This window comes from Lissotriton vulgaris, chromosome 9 (genome assembly GCF_964263255.1).
Source record: "Lissotriton vulgaris chromosome 9, aLisVul1.2, whole genome shotgun sequence".
NCBI lineage: Eukaryota > Metazoa > Chordata > Amphibia > Caudata > Salamandridae > Lissotriton > Lissotriton vulgaris.
This window is the reverse complement of record NC_141697.1, coordinates 530,720,237-530,737,215: the sequence shown is the minus strand read 5'-3', so window position 1 is coordinate 530,737,215 and position 16,979 is coordinate 530,720,237. Positions and strand designations below refer to the sequence as shown.

The following is a 16,979-nucleotide window of genomic DNA, read 5'->3' as shown; positions in this document are numbered from 1 at the left end:
TGATGATTGGAATTTTTTTATTTTATTTATTTCTTTATGCAATTTTATATAGCGCAGACTTTACCCGAAGGTGTCAGAGCGCTTCACACAAGGAACAGCAATAATACATGAGGAGAAAAATTACAAGTGGACAAATTACAAAAGCAAACGTTAAGTTACATGAATCAAAAGTGACAATAGTGAGCAACCAAAATACATGAGGTAGCAATTGGTACATTACAGGAGGAAAAGGTGATATGTGTGCAGGTTACAAAAGCATACTAAGTACAAGTAGAGCTATAATACTGCAATTAATGGCAGACACTCCAGCACAAGAACAAACGTTACATAGGCAATGGTGGCACTTGTGCAAGTATCTAAAGCAAACAAAAGTGAGAGGTAGCATACAGTGTGATACCAGAGAAAAGTGACGTGTGCAAGTTACAAAAGGGTACCATACACAGGTACAAGGGTAATACTACAGTAAATGGTAAACACTCAAACTGCCAGAACACACTGGGAAGGCACTTCCCATGCACCAGCTTCACCTCAGCCTCCCCCTGGCTACCTGGCTACCTTGGATGACCCAGAAAGCTGTGTTTTGTGCTCCCCTGCCAGGACATTTTCCTGAGGCCTGGAGGGCTGATTAATTTACTAATTGCAGGGGCCTTACCTCTGTTCATGTGCTCCTGAGCAGAAGGTCTGGGGAGGGCTAAGTAGGTTAGTAATAGCAGGGGCTTTGCTGCTTTTCAGGTAGCTCCTGTGCTGGAGGGCTGGAATAATTTTGTGACAGAAAGGGGCCTTGCTATTTTTTTTAGTTGCTCAGCATGTAGGCCATTAGCACCTTTGCCCTGTGTCCTGTGCAAGAACAGTATCCTCCCACTTTCATTCCTTGTCTGTGCAAATAGTGTTTCATGAAAGGGCACGCCCCTTGAATGTGGACCACGCCCCTTAAATATGGGCCACGCCTCTTGAATGTGGGCCACGCCCCTTAAATATGGGCCACGCCTCTTGAATGTGGGCCACTTTTTTCGTCAGTGCCCGGGCCGAATTGTGATCCCAATCCGACCCTGACACTGGCTGTGCCTCTGTGGGCATTAGCATTTCTTTTTTTATTCGTACAAATTAAGCTCTGATTTGGTGGTGAAATTTGCTGTCAAAGGTTTTTTTCTTTGTAGGTGCAAAGCTCTCCCAGAGTGAAGTGTGTGAGCTTCCTCCACATCCGCCGCAGAGTCCCTGCCTGTGTTTATCCAAAATGTTGTTTATTTGCCCCACTAATAACAGATGCAAGTTTAAAATACAACTAACATCCTTTCCAGTGTAGCTTCCAAAAGCTCGTGGAATGTTTTCACATTCACATTTTTGCATTTTAATTAAGCAATCGTAAATTCTGTGTACAGTGAGAGGTCTGTGCTTTCAAATCCCAGGGCACCTTCGGGTATTTGAGAACTGGCAATTTTAGAAGTTTACGTGTGAGCGTAGAAAGATGGTCAGATGCAAACAACAAATTCTCAATGTGTTGTATGAAATCCGGGTAAATCGGTGCGGTTTGTAAGATCTTTTTTGACAAACCCCAATAATAAGTGCATTTTGCTTTTTTATTTTTCTATTTGATTATTTTGGATTAATAGTCCTCGGAGCATGCTTCTTTCTTTGCATTTCTAACACAAGCCCATCACACCCTCGATCTTCAAACATGGCGAAAAGTGGCTGTCATTCTCCTTTGTCTTTGAAATGTCAGTGTTGCGCTAGCAGCCAATGTTAACGATCGCATTACATTCTCCTCTACGACCTTGTACCACCCACCACTACAGCATTATCCTTGACTTTTTCCGGATGATATCTTCCCGGCCCTTCTGGGCATCCCAACCAGGAGCTGAGACTACTACTGTCTTTATCCCAAATGTATCCGGAATTTGAGACTGCTTGTTTTTCCGGCACAATGTACATTACTCTTTGTATCCCATTGATATCCTCCCCTCCTAAGTCCTTTCTATACCACTCTTCAATCCTGTAAAGCGCTCCGATACCCTCATGGGTTTGGTTTGCGCTCTATGAAACCTTAAAATAAATAAATTAATTAATTAAACCGACAATATTTGGGGGATTTATTGGAGTCATGCTCGGGTTATATGTAAAGCATCTTTTCTTAATGTGAGTTGTGGTTTTTTACAGGGCAACCTATGCCAATTCCGTGGCATTGTTGAACTGTTGGTAGTCGTGTGGTGTTGAATAAAGTCATAGGGCCTTATTACGAGTACAGCAATCCATAGGACCACCGTACTCGCTGTGGCGGTCCGACCACGGCAACACTGCTGGTCCGCCAGCAGTACTACAAGTTGGCCAGATGGACCACCACAGGACCACTGCGTCTGCCGGGGATCCAGGATGCCGCGGCTGTCGTGCAGCGGTCAGGGAGCTGCAAAGTGCCGGTAGTGCTGCATCTGCACTGCAGAGCATATTACGAGTTACCTGTCCGTTGACCCTTTCATAGCGGGGAGCCTGCCTTGAAAAGGTGATGGAAAGGCAACAAAGGGGGCTCCAACAGGGCACCCATGCTGTTCCTGGGCCTAGGGATGCATGCAGGGGGAATTTGCACCCTTGTTTGTGCATGGTGTAACATGCATGCCACACCATGAGGGAACGTGCTGCAGACACTGTCTGCCATTTTGGACTAGTAAGTACAAAAAATAATATAATACTGCCACTTAATTTCAGAGGCATGTGAATCTCATCACGCATGCAAGCATCTATGGAATGACAATATCACTAGCAGCATCATGACGCATAGGAGATCATATCCATGATCGCATGTTGTGCCTTTTTCTTTTGCCGATGCTTCACAGCTTTGGCAGAAATCATTGGCAATCAATCAATCAGTCTACTTGTAGATCGCGCTACTCACCCGCGTGGGTCTCAAGGCGCTGGGGGGGGGGGGGGGGGGGTGTTACTTCTCAAAGAGCCAGGTCTTGAGGAGTTTGTCTTCTGAAGGTGAGTAGGTCTAGGGTCTGCCGCAGGAGGGTGGGCAGTATGTTCCAGGTCTTGGCGGCGAGGAAGGAGAAGGATCTGCTGCCGGAGGTGGCTCGTTGGATGCGAGGAACAGCGGCGAGGGCGAGGCTGGCAGAGCGGAGTTGGCAGGGTGTAGAAGCTGAGTCTACTGTTAAGGTAGCCTGGTCCGGTGTTGTGTAGTGCTTTGTGTGCGTGGATGAGAAGTCTGAAGGTGATCCTTTTGTCGACGGGGAGCCAGTGTAAGTCTCTCAGGTGGGGGGTGATGTGGCTGCGGCGAGGGATGTTGAGGATCAGACGGGCGGAGGCGTTTTGAATGCGTTGTAGTTGTCGTAGGAGATTGGCTGAGATTCCTGCGTAGAGTGCGTTGCCGTAGTTTAGTCTGCTATTGAAGAGGGCCTGTGTCACTGTTCTTCTTGTTTCAGTGGGGATCCTCTTGTAGATCCTGCGGAGCATGCGCAGGGTGTTGTAGCAGAAGGAGGAGACGGCGCTTACCTGCTTCGACATTGAGAGGGAGGAGTCGAGGATGATTCCTAGGTTGCGTGCGTGGTCAGTGGGTGTTGGTGCTGCTCCTAGCGTGGTTGGCCACCAGAGTTCGGCTTCAGTCGGCTGCTCCTCATCCATTGAGCGACGGCCTTCATACCCTTGTGGAGGTTGGTTTTGGCGGTGTGCGGGTCTTTGGTGGGGGAGAGGATGAGCTGGGTGTCGTCGGCGTAGGAGATGATGTTGAGGCATTATTGGTATAGCCAATAAGTAAAAAATTCAAACCATATTGGCTTCACCAATGCCTGTGTAAATATGAAGATGGTTAAGTAAATGGAATGATACCTCTGTGGAGGCTATGTGCCTGCTTTAAAATTTTAATTTAGTAAGTGAGATCAGAGGGCTGTACTTGCTAGCTTAAGTGTCCTATTGTTGGTACAGATCGGTCGAAAGCAAGTGGTGAGTTGGAAGCAAGTGCTGTTGGGTGCCCTATTCAGGGGGGGCTCCTCCACTAGGGGGAGGAGCGTCGCCCCCTGCTTTCTCGCAGTGCAAGAAGCAGAAACATAAAATGGTAAAAATACCATTTTATATTTGCGAGAAAGCAGAAGTGTTTGGTTGTGGGCGGGCGGGCGGGTGGACGGGGCTGCTCTACGAGCAAGGCTGGGTAGGAGAGGAGTGGTGTGCCCACTCCTGAATGAGCATGACTGGTTTGGTCAGCCCTCTGGGACCGCCAAAACCAGTCATGCGCACTCTGCCCTTTCTCCATGCAGGCTGCAATGCAGCCTACATGGAGAAAATCGGCTCCCCATAGGCGCCTGGCTGGATGCCGTCCCGACCAATCACAACACTATTGGCTTAGGGGAGGGGAGGGAGGCTGCCTGCTTCCTGTTCCTGCCGGAGGCAAGAGAGCCATGAGTAGGGGCTGAGAAAACGCGGGACCCGGCCGGCCGGCAGACAGGTACGTTTTTAAAATGTATTATTACATTTCCCAACATACCTCCTCCCGCCGTGAGACCCCCTCCCTACCCGCCATTAATGCTGACCGCAACAGACCCTAATAGCCAGTTAATTGTATATTTAGGCTGCTTTGGATGCATGTTAAGAACTTTGTCTTAAAGTGTTCTGTTGAAAGATATTTTGTGTTATATCTTGATGAATACAATGCTGTTGTGAGCAAGGTGATACTAAACTATATTGTGTATTCCTGAGTTGCTAGATGTGCAGGGACGTAGCACCAGGGGGTACGTTTGAGATCTTACACCACCCCTAAAAAATGTATTCTCTTGTACATAGTTGGTAACACGTTCTTTTAGTCAGGTAATGTGCATTGTCTGTTGAATTTCACCTGGGATTTTTACATGCCCACCCAGACAAAAACACACATACTCTCTCTCTCGTCTATGTTTTAAAGGCCTTAAAAAATGTTTTGTTTGAAAAATATTGCATTTTAAGTACCCCTAACAATCCTCACTCCTCTCTTTTCACTGCTCTTAAGCCCCCTCATGTCCTAATTCTCATATTATGTGTTCCCAGTGTGATTATTGGGAAATCTGAAGCTCACACTCTCCAATCATAATGACCAAGCTACGCCCCTGTGGATGTGTGCGTAATGTTTTGTCAGATGTGTCCCGTGGAGTGTTATGTGAGTGGTGTGTGATTTGGAGGAGCCTGCTTTTGTGCACACGTTGATACCTAGCATTTGGCTCGATCACAATGGGGCAGCAAGCTAATTTGTACTACGATGTGCGCAAATTACTGGCTGTGCAACTTGCACCCAATTATGAGTTGTGTACTTCATAATGGAGAACACAATTGTAATAGTGCATGGGATCATGTGCGCTGTTTGCTCAAACAATTTTAACCCAAATTGTAGGAATATTTGGGACACAGACAGCAGTTTGTGTCCAAAACGGGATTATCTGACCCGTGATGATCATGGCGGATGTACTGTGTTTGATGTATGTACAGAATTCTGCTTAATGTGCACATATGGAAGTTATGTATATTCACGTACTGTGTGATTAAACACGGATGCTTTGTTAGATGTGTGTACAATGTTCAGTCTATCGATTCCTGGGTACAAGACCATATAGTGTTCTTTTGAAGCCTTTGAGGCAGTAGGGTAGCCAGTGAGTCATGGGCCCTAGTGCATGAAATGAAATTGACTCCTCGGATGATGTTTGAATTATAAAATGCATCAATAATCAGAGTTTAGTGGGCCCCTAAGGCCTCTGAGCCTGGTGCCACTACATCTGCTGCACCAATGGAAGCTGTGCTGCTAGTGTGACCAAAAGGGCTTAAATATATATGTGTTCGCATGTGTGTGTGTGTATATATATATATGTATGTGTGAGTGTGTGTGTGTATAGATACCCACACACACCGACACATACACACATAGACACACACACACATATATATTATTGTTTATTGTAATGACACAATAGTTTTCCTCAATTATCCTTTTAGCAGCAACCATGTCAACTATGACATCATTCTTCCAGGATGAGAACCAAGACATTCCAAAAATGGCGTGGGAGGCGACCGAAAACAGAGAAGTGTTTTCCTGAGGCACTGGTGCAGGCCAGGAGAATTTTCCTTCAGCAAACATCTACATTGCTCTCTAACGGAGAGCAAAGCATCCGTGGCTACGTCGGTTGTGGCTGCTCGCAGAGGCGCCGCGTTGCTTTTTCGTAAATATTTTTACCAAATAGAAGAATTAAAAAACCCGAGAAAGCTCTTCTGAAAATGTGCGCCACAGCGCGGCTTCTTCTGTTGGCGGGCTTTTTAGCTCTTCTTGTGAGTGCACATGGGGGCAGGAAGATGGGGAAACTAGCAGAAAGGAAACTTTGTGCAGACGACGAATGCAGCCGTGAGTATTATATTTATATATAAACTGACTCAAAATCTGTACTTCGAGGGGGTGGCAGCTGGCACCTAGGGAGAAGTTATGTTATGATATATTATGTTGCGTAGTTTTCGTATAGCTCTGCGTACAGCATTTGGACTGCTTCTTAAGGCTGTCAGGGCTGTTTGCTCCAGCGGAGGGACTCCCACGTGGAGCCTAGTCACCCATAATATCCTTCCGCCATACCGATGTGGACATGCTCCTGCCCTCCGTGCTAGGAATATTTTCCAAGGTTTTGTTTTGTGTGTTAATAGCGTGGTGTACTCCCTGCAGAGCCATCACTTCCAAAAGGTGAGGTGGGGCCAGCTGGCGCCAAATTAGTGCAAACTGCCAGTAAAAAACACTTTTTTCAGTCCATGGTGAGAGCTTAATATTACAAATTAATATATTTTTAGATTTTACTTTCTGGGAGTTTGGTTCTGTCCAGGGGCGATGAATTCCAATCTCCTTCACCCCATGACCGTGGTCAGTTATTTGCTTGTATGTGGAAATTCCCATAGATGTCCCCGGAGGTGGTTGGCTACCATAATAAGAACAGATGTTTAAGATGATTCGGCCAAAAGATTTTCTAAAGTCTCACCTGTAACTAAAGAATGACCGAAACCCCCCTGATTCCATTTTTACTTGTATTGGGTGTATTACCTAACAATTACTGTTTTGGGCCAGATTTTCATGCTTTTTAGGTCTCGCTAGACCTATTGTGACCGAGATCCTTGTCAAGCGACCTAGATCTGGCCACGAGCGCCGATTACACCTCGTGGACGCGCCCCCTGGCCCCGCCCCCCCAGCCGTGCACATCTCTTGCTCCAACTGTGCAAGGCAGCCTCTCGCCTCTCAATCACGCGCACACACACACACACACACACACAGGAGTGCACAGAACCCCCACCCCACACAACTAAGCGGCACACTCAGACACATGCACACACACATTCCCCCACCAATACCACACACCCCCACTCACCTGGCTCTTTCCGCGTGTCACTCTCCCTCCGCAGCAGGTCAGTTCTCTGCATCGGCATCAGGCTCCATGTCTTCTCCGGCGATCCTCCCCTGCTTACGTGCACGCTCACGGCGGCGTCTCGAGCTCCTTAACCTCGTGCACTACTCACGCCTGAACCTGGGGAACGGGATCGTTTTTGCGGTGTCTCGCGCTGGTGCGCGTGCAGCAGTTCGTTTCATTCTTGTTGGGAGATAGTATACCTTTCCCTTGTTTAGTTAACGCTGCCGCATAAAATAAGGCCTTCCCTGCCGCATAATTCCAGAGGATCATATTTATCTATATAATTTAAACCAATACACGTATCAGGTTTTGAACCCTGATTATAACACTATCTGGTACCAAATTTCCCAAATCTGGCGGAAAAAAACACTTTACTAATTAAGAATAATATTAAAATTTACGATTTCGACAAGACCGCACCTTACTCCTGGAACTTTCTAAAACACCACATGATACACTGTACATGTCTAACTGGGCCAATAGGGACCTCTGTTAATACCTCAGGGGCATTTTCAGATCAAGAGTAGATTCGAAGCACTAGCCCCTCTCATGCGCACTGACTCTCTCTCCCCTTTTCCTGCCCTTACCTCTCTCCTCGCCTCGCTCTTCCAGACTGTTTCCCTGCTTCCCTTCTCCTTGGCTCCAAACCTGCTGAACCAGAGCAGGTGTGGCAAGCCTTAAAGGCGCAGGCGAACCCCCAAAGGCGCAGGCGAACCCCCATCTCTCTCCACTTCCCGTCCTCAGACCCAAAACAAACACATACCAGAGCGCCCGCTGCGCTCCTGCCTCTTAAAGGGGAGGCCTGGCCGTGACCTCACCCTGCTATCAGCAGGGAGCTTCGAGCGTGTCAGCGGCAGGCCTCGGCTGCTTAACTTTTAACGGCCAAGCCTCGCCAGAGTGTGGTTTTCATTAGCACAGAAAGTATTTCTGTGGATTACTTTCAAAATAATTAACTTTTTCAAACTTGCGTATCTTTTGTAACTTCGGCGTATCCTGTAGTGTCTACAGGAACTTTATCTGCGCAAATAAAATTAGATGTTTATCTGTTCAGGCTCTTTGTACAGTCCCGCTTGGTGGAATAAATAAATAAATAAATCCTAATCTAGTGGCTGAATTGTGTATTATACCATTGTGTTAGAATCCTGCTGTGATCACTTGGCTAAATTGTGTGATCCTCGGCATATCACTTTATCTCTGTGTCACGGATCTCTTTGCGCAAATGAGATCACTTTGAATGACGGAGACAGCAAGTACTAATTAGGTCGTGCTTTTATAACGAGAGTGCCACGTTATTAACTTTGCCAATGCTTGTTCGTAAAACTTTTTTATTTCTATTTTTAAAAAGGGGGGAAGAATTAAATCCCTGTAGGAAAAAAGCAAACACATACCAAAAGATACTTCAAAGCTGTATATTGGATTCATTATTTTCCGTCTTTATAAATGGCATTGTTTATTTTTCAAATTCTTTTCACTCAAGAAAAAGTCAACAGAATTTAAAAAGAATAAGAAAGCATCTTAAACAATTGCCACTGCCAACTTTTCTCTCCACAGGCCTTAGGACTGAAACAAATGCTCTTCCACTTGGTCCTCTGCAGTAGCCTAGGAAGCAGATTTATCACCTTCCAGGAGAAGAAACATCTCCTTTTCAGTCATACTCAGTAAATCTTCTGCCTCAAACACCAGCTGAGTGCAGCAGCCAGCCCCTTCCTCAGCGCCATTAAAGCCTTTGTGTGCCTGTACTGTCATGTAATATGTTTAACCTAGAGGGGCTGGGCTATATTAACGTCCAAACTAGGCCACCGAAATATATAGTACAAAAGAGATGTTTGGACGTATATTAATAATTAACAACTGTTGAAACAACCACCTTGAAGTCTAAGGCGGTTTTGGTGATTCAATGTTTCAAAAACCAATACACAAAAACATTAACTCATGACTTTGTAAAGGACAATCAGTAGATACACATTTATGAAAGTTCGATAATACAACATCAATTACAATTTTACAAAAAAGAACATTAATGACATCACATCCTTACACATAACCGACCAGTCCTTATTTTTACAAGGAAGCATGGTGGTACATATCATTTTTTTAACCAAAACAACCTGCCATGAACAGCTAAGCACCACTACAGTACACCAGACCAAGTGTCCTGTTTGTATGCACGATTTTGCTATGGGTTAAGTGGTAGATACTGCTAGCTGGGTGAGGTCGACGAGTATCAGAACCCAATACGAATTCAGGGTTCTCTGCAGGACCGGGACATGGTCGAACGCTTCTGTGGGAATAAGGCGAGCACTTGTGGTGTTGTAATAAAAAAAAAACACAACTGGGCATGGATGCCCTAATTTTCTTGTAAAATTGGCCAGCAGCACCTATCGGCGTGGCCACATAATTCAACAAGCATTTGCAATGCAATAGGTCTCGCATTTACGCAAGTTTAAGCTACTGCCATTATAAATAACAACGTGTTTTATTTGTTTCAAAAAACAAAACATAAATAAAAGGCATTGTCATTTACAATGCCAATAGCTCAAACTTGCGAAATGCGAGACCTGTTGCATTGCAAATGCTTGTTTATGATGCTTACAGTAGACATTTATATATTGTTATTTCATATGTACTTAAGTTCACCTTTTTTCTTCCTTCTCCCTTATTTCTAAATTGATTGATATTGCTTTTCTGTTTTTTATTATCCAATGTTGTATCCATATGTATTTCAATGAATGTATCTCCTTTCTGTTTTCAATAAATTTCTCTTTAAACTTAAAAAAAGCTGATTTTTAAATTCAAAATTCAACTTGTTAATTGAACAAAAGCAGCATTAACAACAATCACTCATTTGTTCAAAATGTGAAGGAATACAGTGTCTCACTGTACCCTTTCCAGACGCATTTCCCTACACTTAAGGCCGTCATTTTCTTTGTGTGGTAAAGTTGTTTGCATGGAGTATGTGCAGACGCTGTATTGTATAGATCTGCAGCTACAACATGCTACAAAATGTCTAGCGGAGACGTTGACTAAGCTCCTTATGAGCGCAAGTGCCGTTGTTCCGAGATTCACTGTATCCCCGTGTGTGGCTGCACCCCCTACGTCACGGGGCGGAGAAGGGCAGAGAGCGCCCGCGGGGTCCTTGTGCCAACATTGTTCACAGCCTCGAGCCGCCAGCAGCCCGAGGCGGTGTACGAGGCTGGAACAGTTCTAAATTCATTTTAATTAATGTCATGTTAATCCCCATCTATGATGGAGATTTGATTACAGCAGGAAAGGGAGAGGGGTCTGAGAAGAAGTCCGAGTGAGGCCGATCAGATGGACCGATAGCAAGGAAAGGCTAAAGAATTGAGGACACTTACTGGGGATACGCTGAGAGCTGTCAGAAATGGAATTTATTTATCACGCAAAATATGTAGCAGCTTTAATGCGGGGCAATACCGGCCTGCAGGTGGGGGGGCACGGAGACGGGCTGTGTACAGAGGTCGGCACAAGGACCCCGCGGGCGCTTTCTGCCCGAGACGCGAGCCATGTTCGAATAGAGCATGCGCAATGATGATGACACGGAATGATGGTGGGCGTGGTACTTCGTCATCGGCCATAATGTGCGCATGCGTACGCATGCGCAAAACAGGGGGGGCCACTGCCTCACGGGGGGCAGCGGATTATGGAACACCGTAACAACTGTACACACACATTGCACGGCAAACAGGGGCGATAAGGTTAGGAGCAGCGAATCCTTCGACGGCCTCCTTTTGCTGGTCACTGGAAATCTGGCCCGTGCAGTCATTTAAGCACAGAAGCCAGGAAATTTGGCAGAGAACAGTGGATGCAATTCTCCGAGGGATTTATTCAGTTTGACTGAAGCACAGGAGGCATTTGGGGTAAGGCTTGGCAGTTTTCTTGTGGAAAATCAGGCTTCGCGGTTTTTAGTGAGCTGCACCGGGCATTTCCCAGGTGGGCTGGAAGGGTGTGCGGGATGGTTTTTTCACAGGGGGCGCCGTCACAAAAGCGGGAGCAGCCTTTTTTCTAGCATCCCCTCTGACCTTCCCACCACCCCCAACCTCCCGCTACCAGGGCCGGTCGAGCAACAATATACCAGGGCTGGTTGCTGTTCCCAGTCCGCCCCTGATTAGAAGTCTATTTCTTTCTCCTTGCTTGCTTAGGTGTCTAGCACAACATCTTATGAGGCGTTCAACTTTCCTGAATCTAAGGCGCCATCTTTTTATTTAACTGATTATATTAAAAGTGGGGTGATAGTATTAATAATGTTTAAAAATGTTTATATGTAAAGTAAGGTAATGCTTAAAGATGTATGTACATAAAAAGGAAAGGTTTGTACATAAAAGTAAGGTACATTTTAAAGATTATAACACAAAAGACATTGCAGTCACTGTCAATGCAAAGGAGAGTTTTTCAAGAAAACGTTATTGCAATATCTCATAAGAAGTTGGGAGTATATTGGCAGTCATCTGGTTGGTAGTGAAGGTGCCGGGTTCCACGTTATAGATCTACTCTAGAACCCCTAGCCAATGTCTCTTTTTGTCATCATCAAAGCGTGGAGGGGAGGAAAATCTTTAACGAATCAATCATTACAGTTCCAATGAACTACGACTCCAAAGAATCATAGACTCCCACTTGAGTTTAGTTAGTTTATTACAAAGCTAAGAATAGTTGGACATACAAGCACTTCAAAATGAGGGTGTAGAAATATATTGGAACTAATACAAAGCTAAACATATGGGCGAAGTTTAGGCAGCTCAGCATACTCGGAATAATCAGTTCAAGAATCAGGATACATAAGATAATAGCAACAACGTTGAGATTCCCCTTCATTGGAGGTTCCTGGATATAAAGCATTAGTCTGTCCCTACTCTACCACTAACGTGGCATCCCTACTTAGCATTTCCCAAGACAAGACCCATAAAGGTGTCAGCACATAAAGTCTTCCAAAAGGTCCCCTCACGTTTGGATGGGTTAAGTAGCATAAAGATACAGAGCTTGTTCTAAGATGCTATGTTTCTCAAGGCAAGGCAGAAGTCCCCGGACACTGTCCCCAACTTAGATACTTCACTTTGCAAGTAGTATCCCAAGATGCATTGCGGCATCACACCATCCACTCAAACCACCTCCTTGTAGGTAACGTTCTACACAGCAGTGATGGTCCAGTGCCTTGGCGAGATGACCTTGATTCCCAGGCTTACTCCGATGAAAAAAATACAACAGTTCTTTATTATCAGTATTGCCGTTCAATGTATTCTCTCTTTCCTAAGCCTAACTCCTAAAACAAAGACATTATTCTAGCTAACAAGGATGCAACTGAAACGTGAGAAAGAAAAAATTCAACATGCACATGAAATTTACCAATAAATCTAATGCGAGAGCTTCCAGGGAAAAAAGTCAATTCAGGCCTACAGAAATCGGTCAACATGAGAATTAGCAGAAGGCCTCATGAAATTACACACAAAAAATGATTTGGATTAAGTGAATCCGAATTGGAGCCTATGTCGGAGCCTATGTTTCCGACTGAATCGTCCACCTTTCTGGACGACCGAGTACGATGCGAGGAAGCCGTCCGGGCTGACCTAATCATTTTCCAAAAGCGATTCAAGCAGTCCGACACATTTGGAGCCGAATCGTACAGCTCAATGGGGATGGTTTCTGTACGAGCGAGTACGATGACCGATTCTGACAGCCGTACTGACTTGGTTTTGCCAAGACGAAACAGCTGTGGGAATCAGATTTTGGGGGCCTGTAGCAGGCCCCCTTCACCTAGGGCCCTCTAAATTGTTAGCGGGGGCACCAATGGGTCCCCCCTTTCCATGCATGCACAATGTGGCGTGCACTATGGGGTTGCCCACCACAGGGTGCACGCTTCCCCCCCTTTTTCAATGGGAGCCTGTGTTCACATTGGGTAGACAGACTCATATTGAATTTCAATGAGAGTCCGACCGAACCGAGTCCGTAGACATAGGGACACATCGCAATCGGTCGGTGGGACTCCCAGAGTGCGAGTCGTACGGAAAGCTTTCTGGAACCGACTCGTCCGGAAGGCTATCCTAATGACATCGTAGTCAGCCCCTAAGTTAACACGTTCTATAAGAACATCAATTGTGTGAGTACTTGTCAGCGACATGTATGAATTCTGCATGTTAATGTTTTCGACTAACCACATGTAGTTGCAACGTTAATTACTTCACGTTTACATCGTAAATATCCCTAACACATTTTTCATGTTATTACAGTTCACGTTCTAATGGCCTAGATTAATACGATAAAGGATTATATGTAGGTGCGTAGTACCCATGATTATGATGCACCCCTACAAATGAAAGAGCAAAATGTGTGCTCTAACAGTAGACCTACAGGTTTCCTTTGCAAGAAATTGAAGCTCAGATGAAAAAGATTCTGTATGATTTTCAAAGGAGATGGTGTCAATCAGCACTATAATTATGCCTGCTGCGCTATCTTTGTTATGTGTTGCTGAGTAGATAGTCATGTATTAGCGTCTTTCATCACTACTTTGTGGAACTCTAGTTTGAGATCTAAGGGATGGTTAAGACCACAAATAAGATGTTGGTGAAGTAGCATAATGATGTGGAAGTTATAAGGTCATTAAACTGCTTTAAGAAGAAAGAGTTATGGTGGAAAGGGTGAAACATTTTTGTTATAGGATATATTGTTTTGTTATAGGATTGACTGTTTGATTGTCGTTGCCAGTAATACAAATAAGGAGGTGTAGGGCAATTCAGTTGTAGATTTCCAGGAGCATTTGTGGGATTCCTTGTGAATCTCTAAAATGTATACATCTGCTACAGAAAAAGGAATAAGCCCAAGTGGAAAAAATTTCAACGTATTAGACCATGAGCTTTGAAATAGGCATATCGGTTGTACGGGAAGTCATCTCCTACTTCCTCATGATCATCTTTTTAAATCTCCCTTTTAGATCCGATTTCAATTGGCGTCGCTCTGGAGGACTACATTGCTCAGGACTGCAGGTTTATCAGCGTCGCTAGAGGTCAAGTACTCTATGTGTTCTCCAAGCTAAAAGGAAAGGGGAGGCTCTTTTGGTATGGCAGTGTAAGTCAGCTTATGTGATTATAAACTTGTCATATTGTAGTAAAGTATATTGGGGCCTGCACTGAGTCTCCATTTTAGTTTCACGTTTTAGCTTGACATCTTTTTCTAATGGTGACTTGTTACATGGTTTACACTTGCACGTTAATGTACTGAGAAGCCATTGTACATGCAGTTAATTTCTAAGTAAGTATTACTATCATGTTGTGCGTACACTCTGTCCAAGACTAGGCACATAGACCGATGTGACCTTATATTTGTTTGTCCGGTTGGAGACAGCTCTAAGGCTCCCGACAAACCATCGCATCAGCTCTGTACCTTTGACACAGTGCAATTTGAACTGCTCTTTTAGTATATAAACAGCCTCTGTGCAACATTCGGCCGAGGAGCATTTCTGCTGGGATTATCCTGGAATGCGGTGATCTGTGACTGAGATGCAGCCCTGCTGACTCTGACTTCCATCCTTCTAAGGTTGATGGCCTGTTATACACAGACCAGTTTGCTGGCACATCTATCCCAGTTATGCAGGGTTAGGCTATCCCAATGGATCTGGCAGAGGGTACTCCCACTATGCTCTCAGTAGTATAGGTAGTATTAGATAGCATTATAATAATATAGTATTGTTATCATGGTTGAATTGTTTATCTTTTTCACTATTATTGAAATGCTGGCTACAATGCCTTGTTTCATCTGCCTAATAATTGAAGCTCACGCTTTCTAAACTGGAATATGATTGTTTCAATAAGTGTTTGAAAACCATATTTGTATCTTTCTTTTGTTTTACCGTGGGCTTGCAAAAGTGACAGCAGAAGGGTAGACTATTTTCACAATTTCCTTGGGGAATAAGAGTGGTCATGTTCGAGGTTGCTGATACCTTCTGGTACCTAGGTAAGGTTAGGGTTTCAGATGGGGCACTGAGAGCTAGCTAGGAATTGGGTCAACATTATCAGATGATATATGTGAACTGAGTCCGCATATTCTGAAGTTCATGTTGTGCACATACACAGTCCTACTTAATTTGTAGGAACCGCATAACATTATCTATAGATTATGATGGGAGGTCACTGCATTTTGATAATTTCCACAACCTACTAATTGCTTTTGGGGCTGGAGAACAATTTTTCTTTCTGTATTTATTTTTCCATCTAGTAGTTAAGGTGTGTGAATAGTAGGTCAAGTCACCTGGAAACACTATAGGCGACTCCCATTTCACAGACCCAGTCAGGCTCCTCAATGGACAAATTATGATTATTTCTGTATTAATATTCATCTACTGTGCTAGACCATGGTTTAGATTTGATTTTAACTGCAAATCTTACCAGGATGGAAAAAGAAAGCAATCTGGTTGTGTGCCAAGAAGCACTTTCAATTAGAAAAACAATGACTGAAATGCTTAAATTAAAATCAATCACTGGTAATTATATAGGCACCATTCCACGTCATAGTACTTTTGCTTACTATGCACTCCAGACAGAGACCAGCCTTATGCAGATCAGTCTTCATCCGGCCAAAATATAAACAGTCCAGCCAAAACAGCAGACTAGTTCGCCTCTTCTCTGGAACATCAATCCAGGCTGCTTTCTGCCTTGTTGGGCCTCATTAGTGAGTTGCAGTCTGAGTCTTCGTGCACAGTGAACACAGGAGCCATGTCTGGGCAGACCAGTTGCACTTAGGGTGTCCCACTAGGTATGAGGTACCGTCAATGCACAGCTTGTAGTGGTACACCATTGTTCCAATGTAATATCATCACTGAATGTAATGGTACTGAGGTAAGATTGAAGTGCATCGAGACAGAATGTTTCAAATCTTTACAAAGCAGACTAAGCTTTATGGCAAGCCTTTAAGGGCCGCAAAATATGGTTATGTGAGCTATATCGACCTGCATGAAGGTTTCGCCTATCTTTGGAGAATCCTACTACATGCACATTGCTCTTTTCTGACTTTTTATATCTTCACAGGTTCAAGGTGAATACTATGGTGAACAGGCAGCACGACTGGGGTACTTCCCAAGCAGCATCGTTCGCGAGGATCAGTACCTGATGCCTGGGAAAGTGGAGGTCAAAACTGATGTAAGTGCATAGGCCTGAGCAAAGGAATGATTTCTTAACTTTGAAAGCCAAAGCTGATGGTAGGGTTCCATGTAGGGTAAGTGGTGGAGTGAGCAGATAAGGGAGCGGATTACGCTGCCTTTATCCCTCCTGAGGGAGCATAGCAGCACTGCCTGCTGAAGGTGTGTCCCGCTCTATGTTGCTACGTTGCCTTTATCTCAGTTCTTGTCTTTCTCATAAAGTCCATTTCCTTCATTCTAGAACCTAAAACATTCTTACATTTTGGTTCCGCGTGCAGCAATATGAAATTATTTGATCGCTAATGGATGAAATATGAGCATTCCTTGTAGTACCACCTTTCAAAAATAGGTTCTTACACATTTTGCACTCGAAGCATTTTGTTCAAGTTTCTGGATTTAGATTATTCGGTGAATTTCACAAAGAATGTATTTTTCACACTTTACCTAGTCATTGTTCTTAA

General features: G+C 44.4%; 1 protein-coding gene across 1 annotated transcript in view; it reads left to right on the top strand.

Annotated features, from left to right (window-relative positions):
* Nucleotides 1–5,998: 5,998 nt before the first annotated feature.
* MIA (MIA SH3 domain containing) overlaps nucleotides 5,999–16,979 on the top strand; it is a 31,022-nt gene continuing 20,041 nt past the window's right edge. The window contains exons 1-3 of the mRNA XM_086936675.1: nucleotides 5,999–6,340; nucleotides 14,320–14,453; nucleotides 16,409–16,519. Coding sequence (XP_086792801.1) covers nucleotides 6,217–6,340; nucleotides 14,320–14,453; nucleotides 16,409–16,519 — 369 coding nt within the window. The 5' untranslated portion in view covers nucleotides 5,999–6,216. The remainder of the gene's footprint in view (nucleotides 6,341–14,319; nucleotides 14,454–16,408; nucleotides 16,520–16,979) is intronic.